The sequence below is a fragment of the Gobio gobio genome, assembly GCF_949357685.1.
Source record: "Gobio gobio genome assembly, chromosome: 11".
NCBI classification, from domain to species: domain Eukaryota; kingdom Metazoa; phylum Chordata; class Actinopteri; order Cypriniformes; family Gobionidae; genus Gobio; species Gobio gobio.
In genome coordinates, this window is record NC_137104.1 from 34,243,495 (window position 1) to 34,265,489 (window position 21,995).

The 21,995-nt window shown below is 37.8% G+C and overlaps 1 protein-coding gene across 2 annotated transcripts in view; it reads left to right on the top strand.

Annotated features, from left to right (window-relative positions):
- slc39a7 (solute carrier family 39 member 7) overlaps window positions 1–21,995 on the top strand; it is a 154,486-nt gene that overhangs the window by 108,397 nt on the left and 24,094 nt on the right. For both annotated transcript variants that reach the window (XM_079829960.1, XM_079829961.1), the window contains one exon: window positions 13,439–13,815. In XM_079829960.1, coding sequence (XP_079686086.1) covers window positions 13,439–13,815 — 377 coding nt within the window. The remainder of the gene's footprint in view (window positions 1–13,438; window positions 13,816–21,995) is intronic.

Genomic DNA, 21,995 nt, shown 5'->3' on the forward strand with positions numbered 1-21,995 from the left:
GATGACCCAGAAGCGATTTGTTTACAATTAGAGGAAGACGCGCGTGTCTAAGCTGTTGGATTCTACATTGATCGTGCTTTAGGTCTTGGCGTAGTTCTCAAAATGGGACTAAAGTGCGCATTTCATGGATTCCCTAACCCCGGCGCTACGTCATATTCTCGCGCATGCGTCGTGGAGGCACACGCGGAAGGCAATAACAAGCTGGAGAAAGGTGTTATTTTCATTTTTTGCGCACAAAAACTATTGTCGTCGCATCGTAAGATTATTGTAGAGTCACTGTGGTGAGATGGACTTTGTAACGACGTTTTAAGTGCCTTTTATCAGTCTTGGGAGTGAAAATGTACTGAATGCCAATGGAGGCCTATCTGAGGCCTTTCTCAGCCATCAGCTTTCAACAAAAATATCTTCATTTGTGTTCCGAATATGAACGGAGGTCTTACGGGTGTCGAACAACATAAGGGTGAGTAATTAATGACAGAATTTTCATTTTTGGGTGAACTAACCCTTTAAGGTTGCAAAAGTTAGTCATTCAAGAGCAGTGAGTGTCATAAAGGTTCATCAAACAACACAAGACAAAGAGAAACTCAGAGACAGCAGCAGTTTATTCGACAGCTGTCACTTTAAGAGCGAACACGGATACGGTTACATGCAGTTGCACAAACGTTCACTCGCGAGTCACGACGGGGTTTACGTGCATACTTGTCAAGACGGTAATTTAGTACATACATTTGTGTGTATCTGACCATTTCAGCGCAATTTGTACTCGCAAGCTTTTTGTGAGATGGCCTGTGTGTGTTTGTGTGCGGTACTGCCGCATACTGGATGTTTTTCCCTTTTCACACCATTCCTTGTAAACCCTAGAAATGGTTGTGCATGAAAATCCCAGTAACTGAGCAGATTGTGAAATACTCAGACCGGCCCGTCTGGCACCAACAACCATGCCACGCTCAAAATTGCTTAAATCACCTTTCTTTCCCATTCTGACATTCAGTTTGGAGCTCAGGAGATTGTCTTGACCAGGACCACACCCCTAAATGCATTGAAGCAGCTGCCATGTGATTGGTTGATTAGATAATTGCATTAATGAGAAATTGAACAGGTGTTCCTAATAATCCTTTAGGTGTATATGTGTGTATATGTGTGTATATGTGTATATATATATATATATATATATATATATATATATATATATATATATATATACATATACACATATATTAGGGCTGAAACGATTCATCGAGTTACTGGATTAACTCGATTACAAAAATTCTGCCTCGAAGCTTCGTTAAATTACTATGACGCGCACTATACACGCAGGGATCTGATTCACACGGACCGCTGTTCAATCTTCAGGAAGCACACCATAGCGCGTGATACATGTTGATATTATTTTAGATTCTAGATGCCCATAATCACTATAGTAACTGCATGTTTTACACAGTTTATGTAAGTTGATTACCGTTCTTATAGCTGCCACACACACACACAGCGTGTGCAAGCCCCGAAGCCAGATCGCTTTCACTTTCGTCCTCATAAAGTTTGTCAAGTAAATGCTTTTAAAGCCTTGCCAGTTTGAACATTGAAGCGATTGTGCACTATTTAAAAACAACAATACGGAAAACTTATCCGTTCAGTGCTCAGCTTTTTTCTGTGACACAGAGCCGAGCCGTGTCGCGTCTTTGACAACGAGCGCGCGCCCTGAAGGCAGACCTCTTTTCGCGTGAAGATCGCGCGCGGAGAGCAGCGCAGAAACGCAGTGTCAACGCCGTCCTGTGACTAAAGTAAAGTCACTAAAGTAGCTTAGAAACTCAACCGTTAAAGGCATATTTTTGAATACCTTTTGAAGTAATTACAAATCACAACTTCATAATGAATAGAGACGGAATGAGTAATTCACACACACAATCACTCTCTCATTAATGCATCCAAATAATGTAATGTAGGTAGGGATGAAACGGTATGGAAATTTAACATATATTATCACGGTTTTGTTCAAACGAGATGAAAGTGTTCAAAAAGAACAGATGCCCTCACTTAAAACATTTCAACAAGTTTTATATTTGAAAATCAACAAACAACAAATAACTAAAGCAGCTCTATGCACTTTTTTAAGCTTGATTCTGTGGGATTTCCTTCCTTAATGGCCGTTGTCAATAGCAACGCATAACGCATAAATAATAATAATAAATATAATCTCTAATATTATCTCTGTAAATATATTCTCAAGTAATATTCTCATCAGTGTTCAGCAATGATGCATTTAAATCTTGCATATTTTGTGTTAGAGCCCAAACAGTATACTAGTGAAATAATGCATATCCATATTTCCATATGATTTGACTGTTTATTTTATTAAATATCAAAATGTGTGCATCATACCTGACACCTAGATGATCACTTTACAGTCAGTTTTATGACTGTCATTCTCTTCAAATGCTATTAAAGTTTGAAACGTGTATTAACGTTACCAATGTTGTATGTAACTTTAGAGACGGTCCCTAAATTCGCCAGCGTTATGCCAGTCATATCAGATGCGCTGTGGTTCTGCTGTGTTTTTTAAAACCATTTTCGCTGGTGAAATAGAACAAAAAACAGTCAACCACTGTATGATGAGTGAATCTCCTGCGTACAGCACATGTTTATCTCTGATCTGAGTAGGGGTGCACCGATCCAATATTAGGATCGGATATCGGCCGCGATACTGACAAAATAGCTGGATTGGGGCCGATCCAGGTGTTTTTTTCCGTCGCAGCAGAACCTACGTCATTCGTCAGCTTCACGTGTGTCGCATGCTAGAAGGGAGCGAGCCAGAGAGTCGGCTGTGTGGAGGAGATATTTCACGCTTGCCACGCCAACTAGTTCGTCGCTGTTTCGAGGGTATTACTGCAAAGTCAGGGTCTTTCCTGCATTGACATTTTTTTGACGGCCAAAGCCTAATTTGATGAGTTATTGTGATTTACGAGTGATGTAGAACAGATGCTGCGCTGGTGACTGAGTGACAGAGAGACCGATCTGAGAGCTCCTCCCCCGCGCGCGCTCTCTGGGTCTTCAAAATAATCAGTGTTCGCTCTCATATTTCACATATTAATCCAAATCAAAAGCTCGGAAGACCGAAACCATGTTGCACGTGACACATTCGGACAATTTTGTCCTTGAATTATCACTGGGTGTGAATTGCGCTCAAAAAACATTGACTCTTCTCTGACCAGCTGACATAAAGCATACTTTCAATAAGCGGGAGACAAATTATATCCAGTTATGAAGTGTTTTCTGTGTGTTGACATCTTTCGCGATGTTCTAACAGACGGGATTCGCACACAACGCGTCTGCTAATGTCCGATTCGTGACCTAATGACTCCTTTGAACCGAATCATTTTAACGACTGGCCAGAACAACTGATCTGTCCAACACTGAACTCACGAATCAGTTTATTAATTTACTCAGAACGCAACTGAAATGAGAACACAAGTGTGCTTACCCAATTTAGCAAGAGTGGGTAGTAAGAATTATTTTTAATTATCAACAGTATTTCATCTTATTTCTGTTGACAATGTGTAGTAAAATAAATAGGCCTAGCCTACAATCATTTAATCTGGAGTGAGGTGAAACCAGAACAAAGTTGTTATTAGCTAGCTGAAAATTTTTATTAAATTGCATATGGCAGAAAATTAGACTATTTGTTAATTTGTAATGCTACTTTTTAATATTGATATGATTATATACCAAAACAATTATCTGTAGTGTAAAAAATGTTTGGTAACTGTCAGATTACTATTGTATGTTTGACCAATACACCGTTTTTTGTTTCCACTGTTACATTTTATTTATTTAAAGAAGTTAGATTACATTCTATTTTAGATTTGAATGCACAATTGTTTTTTAAATAAATAAGAATTCAACACCTTACATACATCTGTTATTTTGTCTTAGTTATGTTTAGTTAGTAAAGTCTGGTGCCTTTAGTCTCTTCAAGGAAGGTATAAGGTGGAAGATATACAGTTTATTATTAATTCAACAATATCGGATCGGTATCGGGTATCGACAGATACACAAAGCCCAGGCATCGGTATCGGTATCGGTATCGGGACTGAAAAAGTCGGATCGGTGCACCCCTAGATCTGAGTGCAGATTTCAGCGAGTGAGCGCGGCGCGCGCTCTGAACAAAACTCCGCTAATCTGAACGCCTCTGATTATGAGACATAGCATTCATAAACTCAATAGAAACACGTGTGAGTGGTTATAATGCGCAACGCGATTATAACAGATGGCTTTTGAGAAGACTATAATAAGTTCAACAGCCAGAGTGACTAGTGTGCAGCCGAAATAACGTTACACCCGCAAATGGCGGTTGTTAATGTCAAGCCCTGATTATTATCCCTTAAATGTCACCCTAGTCTTGTCTGAATTTGTTCGTTCGCTTCACGTTATTATTTCCCAGACGCAGTTTTGGTATTGAGGTAAAAGTTCACTTGCCTTGCGTTCGTAGTTTTGAAGTGTTTCCCCTATTACAGTGACTTTCTTCTGGCATGTTCTGCAGACAAGGTGACCATCTTAGATTAAAGGGGTGGTAAAACACATTCTTTTGAAGGCTTGATTGTGTTTGTGGGGTGCACTATAACATGTGTTCATGCTTCGTTTAAAAAAAAAATTGCCTTATTTGTCATATATTTGACCTTTATTCTACACTGCTCTGTCCCTCCTTGTAAAACGGTCTGATGCTTTCCGGGTTGTATGAAGCCAGTCCCTCAAAAATACGCAGTGGGCTCTGATTGGTTAGCTGGCCCAGTGTGTTGTGATTCGCTAACCGCCTAGTGTACGTTTGTCGGAAACGTCACGCCCCTTACCGGAGGCTGTGCTTTGGTCATAGAAACAACGGCGTCAATAAAACCATATGAGCCCGAATCAGACCCAGAACATTTGAGTGAAGATGATCGAGCAGAACCTGTTCAGTCCTCAAGAGTAAAGACTGCGGATCTATAATGATCGCTACTGAATGGCACTTTAACTTTTGTATTTTTAGAACGATTATAGCCAAATATCTGTCGCAAGAACTAACCCAAAACGAACACTAAGCACTGGCTTTAACTAGTAAGTTAGCCAAATCACACACAGAACCATGTTTAGCATGCCTGTAGATAAACAATACATAAAAGCTCTAATCAAAGAATCATTTACACTAATGCCAGGTTCGCTGTTGAGATTTTAACGTTAGTGTTTGTAACGTTAGGTGTTCGTCGGATAACGTTAAGTATGAATGAGCATTTAACAGACTGGTTTGCAGAACAGTGTTGTCGTCTGTTTACTTCCTTGCTACAACCTATTACAGGAAAACACATCGATGAAAAATAAATCAGACTTACAGGTTGTGGCCCGTAAACAGCTTCTGTTTGTAAATCCAGCTTTCAGGACAAGCCGTGGTGCATATCCTGTATTGAACTCGCAAAGTTTGTGGAAGTTTGTGTTGTCCTCCGTGAAATGTGCAGCGCGCGCGTCGTGCATCCACGCACCGGCAGTGTTTTTTTCACGCAGCTGACGTTGTGCAAATCTGGCATTGAAATCGCGAAGACGGTGGATGTTTTCCTCTGTTAGATGTGCTTAGATGTTAGATCTCCTCTGCAGGGAGCCCTGCGCGCGCCTGATTCCCCGCTGACTCAAACACATGTGCATATAACATGCTGTATGTTAAACGCTCTGCAACGCACCCCCGTCCCAAGGAAGACTGAACAGAGCAAGTACCCCAGACCTGCAATCCGGATGAAAATAACAGCGTTTCCTCTGCATCGCGGCAACAACACTCCAGCCTACTATACCACAACAGCGCCGCGATACAAAATGGCCTCACCCCCCCTTATTTAATATTCTCGGAGGAGGGGTTTATGTAAATATTGAGCCTGTTGATGTCACCAACCCTGGAGGAATGTGTGTAGTCGCCTGCTGGCCGTTTGCTGTAGTTCTTAGAAACTGATTTCTTTAAAAGCAAATATCTCCCTTTGCTTTAAACTTTGAACGTTGTAACTTTGCAGATGTTGTTTATGCTCAAGCAGCAACATTACACGCTAGCTAAAGTTAGAATAGTGAAATCGTGGTTTACCACCCCTTTAAGTTTCCCTCAGGACTTTTGTAAAAGACAAAATATGACCACACCTCAGATTTGGTCCTTTTAGAAGTCTGAACAATCCCCTGAGTGCTGTCACTGCCATCTGCCATTTATTCTCCTTTAACAGCGGTGCGCTGCGCCAGACTGACGCTGACTGGACAAGATTTACCGCGAGTTTTCACAATCGTGATAATCACACGTGGTTTTAATGATAATAAAATTTTATACGATATTACTAACCGTCACTAAATTTTATCGTGGTTTATCGTGAAACCGGTAATCGTTTCATCCCTAAATGTAGGTCTACTACTGTGTTAATGTATCTGTATCTGATGTACAACAAACATAAATCTGCCCCACAGACATCAATAACTGCTGAAAGTGAACAGTTTCCTTCAAGTATTTTAAAATCACAAAGAAATGCACTTTTTGCATTTGTTGGAAAAATTCCAACTTTAATAGTAGAAAATCAGTAACACACACACACGCACCCTCCTCTCTCTCGCGCGCCAGTCAGACCAATCGTGGCAATGCATCACATATGCTTAAACTTTTATGTAGCCACGCAACAATAATTTCAGCATTCATTCACTGTATACACCGGGACGTGATGTTGTGACGCGATTTTTCGAACGGATGCTTCACCTAAAATACACCGCTATGCAAGTGATGCAAGCCAAATGCAGCGCTCTATTGAAAATGAATGTATGTATGTATTCAGTACCAAATTGTAATGAAGCCACACACACACACACACACACACACACACACACACACACACACACACACACACACACACACACACACACACACACACACACACACACACACACACACACACACAGGTTTCTAGGTTACCATAGCAAATAGGCTCACCCCAGAAATGATATATTATTTGTTAGTAGCCTAATGGTAAATGCTGCAGGTGTAGAAATCTACATAAAAGATATTTACTTTGATGTCAGGGATAGATTAGCATGAAACCTGTTGTGCATATTAATAAATTAAATTGCTTTTCCTCTTCATTTTCGTTATGCATTATTTGTATATATATCACTGTTGACATGCTGTGTGAAATGCTATACTTCATCGTAAACTATTATGAACAAATTTTAATTTTTTTCCAACATTATTGTGCATGCAGTTGGGATGCTCATATTGACCGTTTAATGGTAACCGAAAGTAAGAGTTTTGACCGATTAATACCATCAGTTGAACGGTTTAAAGATTTTTTATTTTTTGCTGCATGGTTAAAGAAAAATATGCTGTATTTGTTAACTCACGGGGCACGTCGACATGTGCAACCAGATGTCTACACAGACATATTTCACAAAATGAAGCAATGGCAAAGAAGTAGGCCTACTGTGTGCGACCATTTCAACAGAAAAGGCGACGAATTTACTTGCAAAATATGCTACGTGATTTTAAAAATACAGCAGTAGTACAAGCTCCTGACTGGTGGAAAGCAAATGAAAAGGCGCTTCCCAAGGCTGGCCACTCTAGCAAGGCGTTATCTCTGTATTCCCAGAGCATCAGTACCATCTGAAGCCTTGTTTAAGGTTTTTCGTAGTGTGGTTTTGGTCAAGTTTACTAAAGTAAACATTGTCACGTATGTTTTTCTCGCCGCTGTTTCCTGATGGTTTATAGAACAATTACTCTGAGTCGCCCTCTGTTGTTTAAAAAAACAGCAAAACGGCGAGCGTGTCGAGTAAACACCTCACAAATGGAGAAGGCGTGCGCGTAGTCAGCAGTGTTTCTCACAGATTAGAAACCAATTTGTGGTGGCGGGCGGGCGGGGGCATGGGATGGTTTTGGGGGGGTGATTGGCACAAATATTGATTTAGATCTTTATTCAGTATCAATTCGTATGTATATAGCCTACTGTACATATAAGGAAAAATAAGTTTGTCTTTTTAGCACTATTTCTTGGGTTAAATTATATTAGCTTGCATTAATTAATATTCACTTGTGTTTGCTTATATAAGTATCATTAAAAATATTAGGATGTAAGTTATTCACTCTTTAAAATTTCACATTTAAAGAAATCTAGTGTTTGATCATGTCTAAATATTTATTCAAATGCAAAACCTAAAAATAAGTAAGAAGTTAGGATCTACAATACTTTTTTGAGCTACCAGACTAGATACATGTATATTTATTAAAGAGTCATACAGGCACCTAGTAGGTAAACCATGGCTTTACAAATGAAAATGATTATTTTTCTAGCCACAAAATGACTCTAATTTGCCTCTTTGCATTGGAATTCTCTTTAACCTTGATTACTACACTAATTGTAATATAAATATATATAAAATAAGTGGTCATTAATGGACCATCATTATTGCACAAATAGTAGGCCTATTTAGTACCAAAATATATCCTCAAAATATTTAATAAATATTATTAAACTAAAATATAGAACATTTATTAATTGAAAAATGGTTAAGTTGTGGTCACATTTGACCACCAATGAATATGAGTGTGACCAATTAGTAAGCAATGAGGGCTAAATACAAGAAAAACATTAACATTAATGCTAACAATGTTGCATCTCCATCACTCTCCATAATAAAACGATCAGGTAAATATGGTTGACGTTATAAAAAATTGCTGCAAATACCTGTATAGTAAAACTGTTGCGTATCCGCTTAAGCCATTCAAATGCATTGACAGAGCGCTGGGTTGTTAAGGAGCTCCGTGAACCACGTGACCGCATGTCACAACTCTGTTTTTCAACGCCTCTAGCTTTAACTGTTATGCTACATTAGTGCAGCGCCAAAAAGCTATTTTTTGCTTGAATTTCATATTAAATTTTAAAACTTTAAACTTTTCACGTTTGGCATGAGATTGAAAAAAGTTAATGAATAACGACATGCAATATGTGGCGGCCGGTGTTGATTCTGTGGCGCATCGCCGCGGATTAGTCTATGTTTGGGGAAACACTGGTCAGTGGAGGCTCACGCTGCGGAGCCAGACGAAAGTATAAACAAGGCTTGAGAGGGTGTTTCCTCCCTGAAATGACTTTTTTCAGGTTGGAATGTCTGTAACACTGTCTTAGTACATTAAGCCACGTTAAGCGTTTTCTTATAACATTTTTTTTATTTATAGTTTTCATTTTTTACAAAAACGCAAAAACAAAATGAAACAACGAAATAAGACAACAAAAACCCTCTCTCCACAAGGCAAGATATTAAATAATCATAAAAATAGAAATAAACAGTAATAAGCATATATTTACATCTTGTCTGTCTACATTTGTTGTTTCTACATTTTAATTTAATTGTAACTAATTACTTTTATTTAAAATTTATTCTTTTTTTTTTTTTAATATAAGAAAAAATGAGAATCGTGTAAGAGAATCGTGATCTCAATTCCCATGGAGAAAAATCGTGATTCACATTTTAGCAAGAATCGTGCAGCCCTATCAACAACTGTCAAATGATTCAGTGTATTTTCATTTTGTCATCTTAATTTGCTAATTATTTAAGTGAAAAATATTTAGTGTAGGCTTATTTATTTTATTATTTTTATTTATATTTTATTCAGTTTTTTTCTGTTGTCAGAAACGCAGGCAGGTGCGTGAAAAATGTATCATGTTTGAATCCAGGTTCTGTTGTTGAGCTGTTCTATATGCTGCTGTTTGCTCGGTAAAATAAACCTGTGAAAAAAAGTGTCTTTTTAACGGGTCACAGACACTCGTCAATTGTATTTTTATTCAATGCCAATTCAATATTATAATCTTATCAGTTAAAGCAGCACTAGGTAGGTTTTGCTCTCGGGGTCCCCCTACAGTTGGGAAACAGTATTGTCCTCTACTACTGTCGTAAACTGTCATTCTACATCAGTGAATGCATTGCACGTGCATTTGTTGACATGACAACTATGATAGCCCTGAACACTGCAGGAGGAGTTCACATATCTTTGGATTTCACATTCAGTTCTGCTTGCGTCGCGTGTGAAATGTCTTCACCCCAGGTACAGTGGCATGGTATGTTTCAGCATGTCATATGAATATAATTTCATGGGTTTTATTTTTTTTCAAACGCCAAATGATCGCGATGCTCACGTTTACAAGCCAGCGTCATTATAGTAGCCTAGTCTATTGGTTCCCGTTTTACAGAATCTATATGATACTTCAATTCAATGTTTGAGTGGTAGGTAGTAACCATACATCGTCAATATTATAATATCAAGCTACCATAGATGAATCTGCAAATTTGAAAAATCGATTTGCATTATAGCTTGAGGAAAGACAAATAAACCAATATCACAGACATGTTAGGTATCCTAAAATATGATTTTATTCGTCTTATGTATTTACTTGCAAGAATGTAGCCCCTCCTCCTTCAGCTCACGCCAACGAGCAAACGCTGGCCCAATGTTGATCCTCGTCCTGCCTTTAATCCGATCACTTTCTCATTTCCTCTTTTTGCTTTCCTCCGACAAAACCTTTGCTTTCTTATTTTTCTGTGCTGCTTCGGCCATGACTATAACATTCTGCAAACAAATTATAGTTTTTCTCGCACGTCCGAATTTAAGGAAGTGGGGGTGGTGGTGGAAGTGACGTATATGCCGTAAAGCAGTCGAATTTTGTAGTTCTTTTTGTTCGCGGGTTACTACCCGAAACCCGAAGTTTAAAAGTACAATTAAAAACGATACAGACCCCGTCAGGCTATGGCAGACGTGTCATTCAACCTATTGTAAGTCGATGTATCATCACAAGAGGTTTGAAAATATATTATAAAGGTTGAAAAGTTACCTAGTGCTGCTTTAACGGTTAATAATCGGATAATGAGCATCGGTTGTCGGTCTGGAAAACCGAAATGAGCATCCCTAGCATGCAGTTTTTATGAGCATATAGAGTGTTCCTATTTACAGTGTTTTTGCAATTATATTGTTAATTCGTTTGAACCTTTATTTAACTGACAAAAGTACAAAGAATATGTTTAAAATGTTAAAATGTCTTAGGTGGGGGGGGGGGGGGGGGGGGACTATATCTCTTTACATAAATACTATTTTGTACTTAAAACTATAATTTCGTTATTTTTACTAACCCAAATAATGACTCATCCGCTAGGTTGCACGTGAGGGGGGAAAAATAGCTTCCTTCCACTTAAGAGTTGAGCTCTTTAATATATCTCTTTACATAAATACTATTTTCTACTTTTAAAAATTAATTTCGTTATTTTACTAACCCAGTGTTTTGTATGTGAATGCTGTTTCACGTGAATATTACCACAGGAGTGAAGCACAAAGCTTTGTTTAGCCTACAAAGGAAATAATGGTCAGAGAGAACTTTTTCATTCTGTTTCAGATCTGGATCTGGTCACTCGATTTTCCGTTAATTTTAACAATAGGCCTAGTCCATTTTATCCCAATGGACATGGACCTCTCGTTTCTTTTCCCACATCTTCACTCACGTCGCACCCATTTTCGCAGGGGATTATAAACGTTTCTTCCTTTCGTTTGCTTATAATTAAGTCTATTATAACTATTCACATCCTTTACTGTGGGAAAGTATAACAAAACACTTTGGGACGAATACTTTTTTACTTCAAATTGTATTTAACACAGTTTGTTCTTGTTATTAAACTTGGTAAGGCGCGTCAAGTTTGATTTATTTGAATAGCGCATTTCACACACACGCCGGTGATTTTAGTTTCGTTTTCTCTGGCAGTGAATAATCAAACATTGCCTAAATGTCTTGACTTTGTGGAAGATAAAATCCGCTCTTCAGACATTTTACAACAAGTTTTGCCTTGCAACATCAGGAGAAAACATGAAGATGAAGATATTCGAAAAGGTGTCTATCCAGCTTGTGTCCCATTCCTCTCAAAGCGCAGAGCGGTATATGACGCATCTTTGTGGGGAAATAGTGTGAATCAAATATTTTTCTAACTAATATTTAATTTTCTTATATTCTTGTGGTAACCATTATTTTCTGAAAATCGTTTAAATGTTTTATAGGCTGTGTTGTTTCACTGATGGAAGTGCTAAAATAAACACGCATACTTATGGATGTTTCAGCCTCAAATGATTTCAAAATGTAGGCTATATATATCTGGCATAGACTACAGTATTTAAAATAGCATATGCATTAGTTACATTCTCAATTTAATTTACAGAGCAATCCCTGCTAAGTTTTTAGTTTAACTAATACTATAGAAGCGGATTAGTGTGTGTCGCACTCGCAACAGGGGCGTGGCATCACGATGGTGGCGCTCCATCGTGATGTCGGTCAGCCATCGTCCATCGGCACAACCCTACTGGGTATAAAAGGAGCATCCACCAAAGGCTCAGTTTTTGCAATCAAAGATGAGTCATGGCTTACCACTTTGTGCCAAATTTCTTGAGATAATTGTCAAACAATTCAAAAATCACACATCTGAATGCAGGATTGCAAAGTATTTAGATCTTTCACCATCAACCATACATAATATTGTGAAAAGATTATTGGAATCCAGAGAAATCTGCGAAGGCAGGAAATCTCTGTTGAACGTGCGTGACCTTCAAACCCTCAGATGGCATTGCATGAAAAACCATCATGCTACTGTAAACAAAATAGCCACATGGGCTTGTGAGTACTTTGGAAACTCTTGTCACTTAACACAATATTCTGCTATATGGAATGCAATTTGAATCTGTTACGCATGGAGAAAGCTATACATCAAATTTATGCAGTTCTCTGGGCCCGAGCTCATCTCAGATGGTCTAAAAGAAGGTACCATCGAAATGGAGATGTATTGGGATTGTACAGAGACATGTACTGCCATCAAGATTACATATTTCCTGGGAGGCAAGACCGTGCCAGGCATCATTTTAGACACTACACCATAGAGTGGATGTGCTTGACTGACCTGCCCCAAGTCCAGATCTGTCTCTTATTGAAAATGTATTGGACATTATGAAAAGGAGAATCAGACAATGACGACTATAGATCCCAATTAAAAGGAGAGGTGATGTGACTGATAAACATGCCTCTGTCCCAACTTTGTTGGAGTGTGTTGCAGCCATCAAAATCAAAATTTGTTTACATTTACAAAATGCAATTAAGTTGGTCAGTGAAAACATTGAAAATCTTTTCTTTGTGCATAAAGGTTAAAGAGAATTACCAGTTCACAGATTCTTGATTTTATTGCATTTTACAATATGTCCTTTCTCTACATGCTACTTTCTCCCTTATACATATCAATTCTAATCTAACATATGTATATTAAATAAAGGGCATAGACATGTCATGCATCAACTAACCAGATACTGAATTCACTCATATTATGGCACTGAAAATTCAGAATATCTTTGTGTGAGTTCAAAAACAGTGTGTTTTTCTTTTCTGTTCAGGAGGAATGTGGACCTTCAGCAAATCTCTATTGCTGTTCACTGTTGGGATCGTAATGTCCCAGCAGACACGCGCTCACTCCCACCATCATCACGGACACTCCCATGGTGACGGTGGATGCCACGGTCACTCGCATGGTGGGGCGAAGATGCATCATGGGGCAAGCAAATGGAGTGCTGAGGCTAACCTGCCCAATGCCAAAGAAGAGGACCACGGGCACGCACACGACCACGGGCACGCACACGACCACGGGCACGCACACGACCACGGGCATACACATGATCATGGACACCCACATGATCATGGACACATACATGATCATGGAGCTGAGCGATTGAAAAGAGATGGGAGACGGAACATGATGGAGCTTTGGATGCAGGTAAAACATGCTGATGGATGAGTAATAGATTCATAAGATGCCACTAGGGTTATTGTGAAACAGTTGGCACAATATGTCAATCTGTTCAGATTAAATGAAATTTCCTTAAATTAATGAACACTTGAGCATACAGTAATAAAGTACTTATAAATCTTTTGCAACCTTTTAGTTTATAGTTAATACATAGTTTATAAGTTCTTGTGTTCTCTACTTTAAAGGTCCCTTGGCATGGCATTTTTCTATTATTTTATAATGATTCCTGAGGTGTACTTATATTGTTAGTATGATTTTTACATAACATTTTTTAATAATTTAGAAATAAAAGGTATTTTTTCTATACTGATGTTTGCCCTGTGGCTGAATGCCCTGTTTCAAGGGGTGTGTCTGCTGTGAGACTTCAGTGAAAACGCCCACTGTTGTGATTGGCTGACATCTTTGCATTTGAAATGTTGCGGAGGGGGTGTGGTTTAGCGAGGCACTGCAGACACTGACTACATGCATGAGAGAGAGACTGATTTGGCACTTGTGAACCATGGAGAGCTGGAGGAAGTTTTATTGTAACAGACTTCATTGTAATGTATCTTATAATTTGTTTTTGTGTACATTTTTGACATTTCTGTGCATTTCAATAGGTTTTAGGTCTGTATTATCTGTGTAAATAAGTAGGGACTTTTATTTTGACGGGTGTTGCAGTCTACGGAGCGACATGAAAAAAGAGGGAGCGCTCGTGAGAGCTCGCGGTTCATCATTCAGTGGATTTAAGCAGATTTAAAGTTTACAGTTTGTTTAGCACCCCCCGAAAAGACAATAGGTGTGTATGTGCTTGTTTACTGTCCTTTGTAATGAGTATGTTTGTGTATTTCGCTGTATTGTTATTGATAATGCTATGGAGAGAGAGTTTGTGTAATAGGTGTTTATTCGCACTTCTTTGTTTTTTGTTCAGCTCTTACGGTGATTTTTGGAGATAAACGGTTTCAATAAACTCCTGGAACATCAGTAAAGTCTAGCCATCATTCGGACGGGGTCCGTTACATTTATTGTACTGAGTTGTTGCTGTTAGCTCAAGCTTATTTGTAGCTGAGAATCTGAATAAACAGTCCCAGTCACGTCGACTCTGTCATTGCAGCGTGTTTTCTCTCACAAAATGCTTTCACCACAACTAACAGCAAACACGACGTCTACATGAATACAGTAAGAGCTTCGCTGTGCTGCATAACAGCGTCATTCATTATAACGGCAGTTTGGGCAAGTGTGTGCAGATACACTCGCGATATGTGATTGACAGCTCCAGACATTATAAAGAGTGTTATTTGATCGCTCTCTGTAATTTAATCACTTAAAAGACGGATTTGCTTCATGCTACTAACAGAAACCATAGTTTTAGTCACTGGCTTGATTCACTGATGCACTACGCTTGGGGCATCAAGACGGCGATCATTAAACAATCTAGAAAGAAAGTCTGAGTGAACTTGAATGATTAGCTACACATGAGAAATCACTTATCACAGATCAGGCATTAATGAAAAATGTTACTCACTGTTTTTGCCGGTGCTGTCGAATCCATATAGTAAAGTCTGTTTGTAAAGCCTGTGCTGACATAAACTGAATCCATTTTCTCTGAGTGCTCTGGGCGGGCAAAGCAGAGGAAGAGGGAGGTAACCTTTCCTGTAATGACGTCATGACAGGAAAATTCCAGATCGGCTCGTCTGAGCTGTCATTTTCTCAAAGGCAGAGAAAGACAGCCAGAACTCGGTTTACACCCATCAAAATTTCTAGCCACTTGGGGACCATATACAGGCTAGGGGAACTCATATTAATGTTAAAAAACCTTATAAAATGAAATGTTCATGCCATGGGACCTTTAATACATTAATAGGCTATATATGAATAGTGAGTTCTTCAATGTAACTGTACTTCTAAAAGTATTGTTTTTTTTAATTAGCTCATATTTAAAAGAGTTAAATAATGGTTTTATCTTTTGTTTTGATCCTTTATATTATAACCACCTTTATATTATAACCATAATCCTAACCTTAACCAACCTCCTGCATTCTGCCAGAACGAGCAAACAGGACGTGCAACAAGGGACGCAATAGTTAGACACTATTTCTAATTTGGATTTGTTTTTGTTTATTTAGATTTCAAAAATCAGTGATTGCCATTCTTTGCATTTTTTTGGTTATTCTGTAATCATTGCATGCATCACTAATAAATATTCTAAAAACAAAAATATTTTCGATTGTGATGAAGCCGACAGTATCGGCTCTAAATATCGGCTCAAGAAAATCGGTAGCACGTATCGGTCATCGGCTCAGGCTAAAAAAATCGGCATCGGCCCTAAAAAAATCTGTATTGGTCGATCCCTAGTAGAAACACTACACACTGGCTGCGTGGCATGTCCGTTTTTATTTCGGCTCTCATGTTAACAGGTTAGAGCTTGTACACTGCCTGCGTGACGTGACACGCGCGTCTCATGCGCGGCTCGAGCCCCGCTGAAAACGCGTCCATGCTAGAAATAGAACCGACGCCTATTTTTCACGCGACACGTAAGCATGTTGGAAGCGTTTCCAGGCAAAATAGAATATAGGAAAAGCTGTTTATATGTCATTTTGACATGAATACATATTAATAAATTACATTTTGATGTTTGAAAGTCTCTAGGTTTTAACATAAATGCAGATAAAATTGTAATTAAAAATCATAATTATCCCTATTGCCTGATAAATGCTAATCTGTACAGTATTGTAATCTGAGCACAGTGTACACATATCGTTAGCGTTATCTATAAGCTAACACTGGTCTCTCACAGAGACACCCGCTCTGTTCTCCATTGTTTCTCCTCACACAAATACTCAATCAGTCTCCTCTAATCGTTGTTCTGTCTAATCCTGGTCTGTCCCTAATTGTGTGTCATAATTGTACGGCTTTGGTCTACCATATGAGTATTAATAAACATTTATAATTTCCTCAGCATCCGAACTGTCATTGTGATCCATTGTTTTGCTATCGTTGAAATTCTCTCGTTACTTCACTTCCGGATTTGCCATTTTTAGACGCAGAAGTAACATTTTCTCACAAAAACGACTCCAAAAGCCTTAATAGCATATTTTAAAGTATATTTTAAAGAAAATCTAGTTCTTACATTATTTTTCTATACATTGACTCACTGGGGTCTCTAACCTGCAATATGCCCTTTAAACAAATAATTTAAGCATTAACATCTTTACAAACTCGCAAATGATTGAAAGTTTCCTTAATCTATTAATCTTGAATTAATGGTTGATTCTATTCCATTTTAGTTAGTGAGATTAAAATTAAAATGGTTTTCAATCGCATTTATTGCAGTTTACTCATTTTCTTAATTATAACAATATATTTGTTCTGTGTGACATCTGGTTAGAGAAGTTTTGGTTTAGAGATGGGGAGAGGGATTAGCAGCTGTCTATTATAGTACATTGAAATAAAAATTATTGTTACTTTACATTTCCCTGCCTATTATGTTTTATTTTTGTATACTTGGAAAAAAAGGTTATGTTTATGTTTGGGAATAGGGTTAAAGGGATAGTTCACGCAAAAATTTACATTCTGTCATCATATATTCGCCCTCAAGTTGTTCCAAAACATGTATACATTTCTTTGTTCTGCTAAACACAAAGATATTTTGAAAAACTAAATAGTTGTGGGGCACCATTGACTTCCAAAGTATTTTTTCCTTACTATTGGAATCAATGGTGCCCCACAACTTTTTGGTAAACATACTATTTGGGAAACGTGATAATCTCGTTCTCATTTAAGAGATTACCGCTGCAAGCTCGCAAAAACGTGACTGCTCTCAAAGTAAACATTTGTCATTTTGTTTTGCATAACTTTAATAAAGACCTCTTGAAAGCCTGCAGTATTTTTGTCGGCATATTAAAAAGAATCTTAACATTGACTAAGCATAAGGAATACATACTTATTTTCACAAATACATGCAGTAAATTAAAATGATAAAATATTATGAAAATAATGTCTATAATAATATGAAATTAATGGTTTTAATAGGTTATGACCGTAGTTTGTGATATGTTGTATTTACTGCACATTAGACGCTACTTATAATATGCTGGTTGCTACTTATAATACGCTGCAGTTGAGCAACAAGATCGCAGCACATCTCAATTCTCACAAGGATGCATTTTGTGTCCTTCTGAGCTCGTTCTTTCAAGGTAGCCTGGCGAGGCTGGTCTCCACGAGAACGCAAGTCTGTTCTTTTGTGTTCTTGGAATTGTGAAAAAGCCTATATTTATAATGGGATCTAAAATTTACATTTAAAAATATAATTAATTACCATGTGAATTACTCTAATTAATCACAAATTAAGAAATTACCCCAAAAGGTAATTTAAAGTCATTAGTGTGTTAAATAAGAAAAGCATCAAATAGACATCACAAAAAGTAGCTTTAGAAGCAAATATTTTAAATGAGTCAACTTAGAATTTATTAAACAAACCTTTAGGCAATAAGGACCATGATTTAAAATTTTTTTTATATATTTTTACAGACCAAAACTTATTGTCAATGCCAACGTTCTTCAAAATATATTTTATGTTCCTTAAAAGAAAGATGTACCGGGTACATGGCCGATGTCTTGTATGATTCCATAGGTATCCTTTTTGCTTTCTACCTGTATATGTAATATGTAGCATCTGGCATGTTATTTACAAGCTGTTTTATTGACTTCTTTCTATGGCGTTAAATGATGGACATAACGGTGCAAGCGCATAAGTGATTTCAGGGCTCCAGACCAACTTTTTTCACTAGGAGCACAGTGGCCCCCAACTGAAAATTTTAGGGGCACAACCAGAAAATTTAGGGGCGCACACCGTAAATCAACATGCTAACCAAATCTACTAATTTCCACTGTATTACTAATAGGGATGGGTATCGTTAAGGTTTTAACGGTATTACTCTTACCAATACTGCTTATTGATCCGGTACTTCAACGGTATTCTTATCCGTTCTTTTTATTATACTGTATATATTCTTTTAATGAAAAAAAAAAAAAAAACATAATTAAGAACATAATTAACATGGCTTTATAATCTGAAAAGTAAAATATCTATTTTTTGAACAAAAATATAAAACATCTATTTGTAAATGGACCAGTGTGCAGGCATTCGGAAGGTCTGCTAACATTAATATTACTTAAAAAGAACAAACCTACAAAGAAATCTGATAAAGTAATGAAATGTAAAATAACACTGCATAGTTTTCACTGTATTGATAGATTAATGCTTATAAAAGCTAAAGTTATTCATTCAAGAGATGTGAATATTTTCTATTTGCCTTTTGTTCGATTCGAATTAATGGCTCAATCGTCAGCAGGTTTATTAGACACTGCCCCTTTAAGACCGAATGCATAACTAATAATATCATTCTCCTATGTCTCCAAACTATTTACGCCCATTTAAGATATAAACTGTTAAAGTAACTACTCTCCAATCCGGTCATTTTGACACAGGCTATTTGTTGTTTATTTGATGGTTTAGGCACACAAAGCCTGAAATATAAAGTGCAACTTAAGGCTGATTTGTGCCTCTGCGTCGAACCTACGCCGTATCCTCTACGCCACAAGTTATGCGTTGGTTTTGATTTATACTTCTGCGTTTTTGTCCGCGTCAATATGCAATTCCACATGCAGACGCTAGGAGGCACTGTCCTCGGGCATGATGGTGTAATCAAGACAACAACCGAAGAAGAAGCAGCTTGTTGTAGTGCTGGGCGGTATACCGGTTCATACCGAATACCGGTATTTATTTTTTTTATGATATGAATTTTGATGATACCGCAATACCGGTATATGCCGCTTAAACAACGTTCGGAACGCGGCGCAGCGCGTCATTGTTTGAGAGGGGACCCATTTCATTGATGCACTGTAGTAAGAGCAGTCAGAGCACAGTTGAGATCGCATTACTGCACAGCCTATGGCTGTATCCTATACTCTCATTCACTATTCCATACGTTATCACTTTATTTGAAGGAGTGAATGAAAACGTGCGTGAAGTCGGACAACCGTTGTGTGTACATCGGCTGTACACTCGTTATTGCGGTGCAATGGGATAGAATGAGTGCACTCAATAACGTCCACTAAGGTTTCGGACATCACTACAAAGCGCTGTGCCCTCCAAATAATGCTATATTTAAGGTTATGGGAGCGGTGTCGGATTCAGCCCTTTATAGTTTAGAATTCAAACTACACGCGGCGCGCGAGAGAGAGCGGTTTCTGCACGGAGCGCTGCGATGAGTTTAACAACGCTCACCACATGGGTCATATAGCACTGATATAGACCGGAGCGAGCGCGTTTAAATTTTTTATGGACATATTTCATAAACTCTAGTGCCCTAGACATGAACCAGAAGTGTGTATGCTCGCATATTTCATCACGTCTTATTAAAATGAAATGTGCACTGATTACACTGATACCGTATGTCTGATCACCAACGCGCTGACACAATGGATTATTCAAAAGACAATGATGTAAGTTAATTAGGGATGCACGATATATCGGCAACATATCGTTATCGGCCGATAAATGATTATTTTTGATGTTATCGTTATCGGTCCAATAAGAAAATTTGACCGATATAGTCAAGCCGATAGATAATGTATTATTTCCTTCAGCTGAGAGGGACGCGCTGTCCACCATGATGGGTTTGAATTGCTCTAAATATGTTTGGAATCACTTCGAAAAGGAAAATACAGTTATGTGCAACATGTGCAGCGCAAGTCTTCTATAATCTACATAAAATGATAATGAGAATAGAATAGGCTGTAAAAGAGCGTTGTGTTTCAGCGCGTTTGTTGAGGGAAGAGCGCGCCCACAGAGTTACACCTTCATGACGAGCACAGTCAAGTTCGCTTGTGCATTCACAGCCTTTTGTGCCATTGTAAGTTGTAATATTATATTTATTATTATTCTGTGTATGTAATATCATATAGGATGCGTTTGGTTGAGTTAATAAACGATGCAGTAAAGCACTTCATTGTACCGGTCTTTAGCTTCAGCGCGCGCCCACGGAGTGACACCTTCATGACGAGCACAGTCAAGTTTGCTTGTGCATTCACAGCCTTTTGTGCCATTGTAAGTTGTAATATTATATTTATTATTTTGTGTATATAATCCCATATAGGATGCGTTTGGTTGAGTTAATTAACGATGCAGTAAAGCACTTCATTGTACCGGCGCGCGCATTTCAAACAGAAATGCACAGCATTAATAACTACTGGGACTGTCCTATACATAACACTGCAATGAGAATATTTCTGTTATAAAACGTAGTGAATTCTCTGGGTTTAGTTGTTTTTCAGCGCGCTGTTGTGGGAAGCGTCAACAACGCATTCTGACCAGCACAGTCAAGTTCGCTTGTGCATTCGCGTCATTTTAAGCATATGTAAGTCGTAATATTACGTTTTTGTAGTATAAACATCTGATTAAAGTCATATAGGATGTGTTTCGTTAAGTCAATAACCCGCAGTGCTTCACTGTACCGGTGATCATCTTAAGTTTCAGCACGCTCTCAAACAGGGGAAGAGCATCCACAGGAGTTATAACCCTTCACCTATGCGTGATTTTGTGCTAATATAAGTTGTAATATTATATTTATTTTGTATAAATATCTGATTGTTCTCATATATGATGCGTTTAGTTGTTAATTAAACTTCTAAGCGCTTCAGTTTATGGTTGTTCGTTCATTCTCTCCAGCTTCACCGCGCTCTCAAACAGCAACATTATTCCTAATAGACTAGACTAATATTACAGATGTTTACTATTACTGTAATATTAAACATATTTTTTTTTTTCAAAAACACAGAAGCATTATTTTTTATAATTAGCACTTTTATTGTTCTCGTATCATTTCCATCAACAATATGGTTTGATTAAAACCATTTCTTTATCGTCTGTGCGGAGGTTATTTCATGCACTTGCATTCTGATTCTTTATTATGCAGCCTAAGTAATGCTGTTCAATTACTTGTTTGCATTATTTAGGTATATTATTTGTATTTTTTAGACAATATAATTTTTGGTAACATTTTACAAATAAGGTCTCATTTTATTAATGCATTAACTATCATGAACAAACAGAGAGCAATAACCTTTGTTTCTTTTAGTAATAAAATGTTTGTTTTTTGTAACAG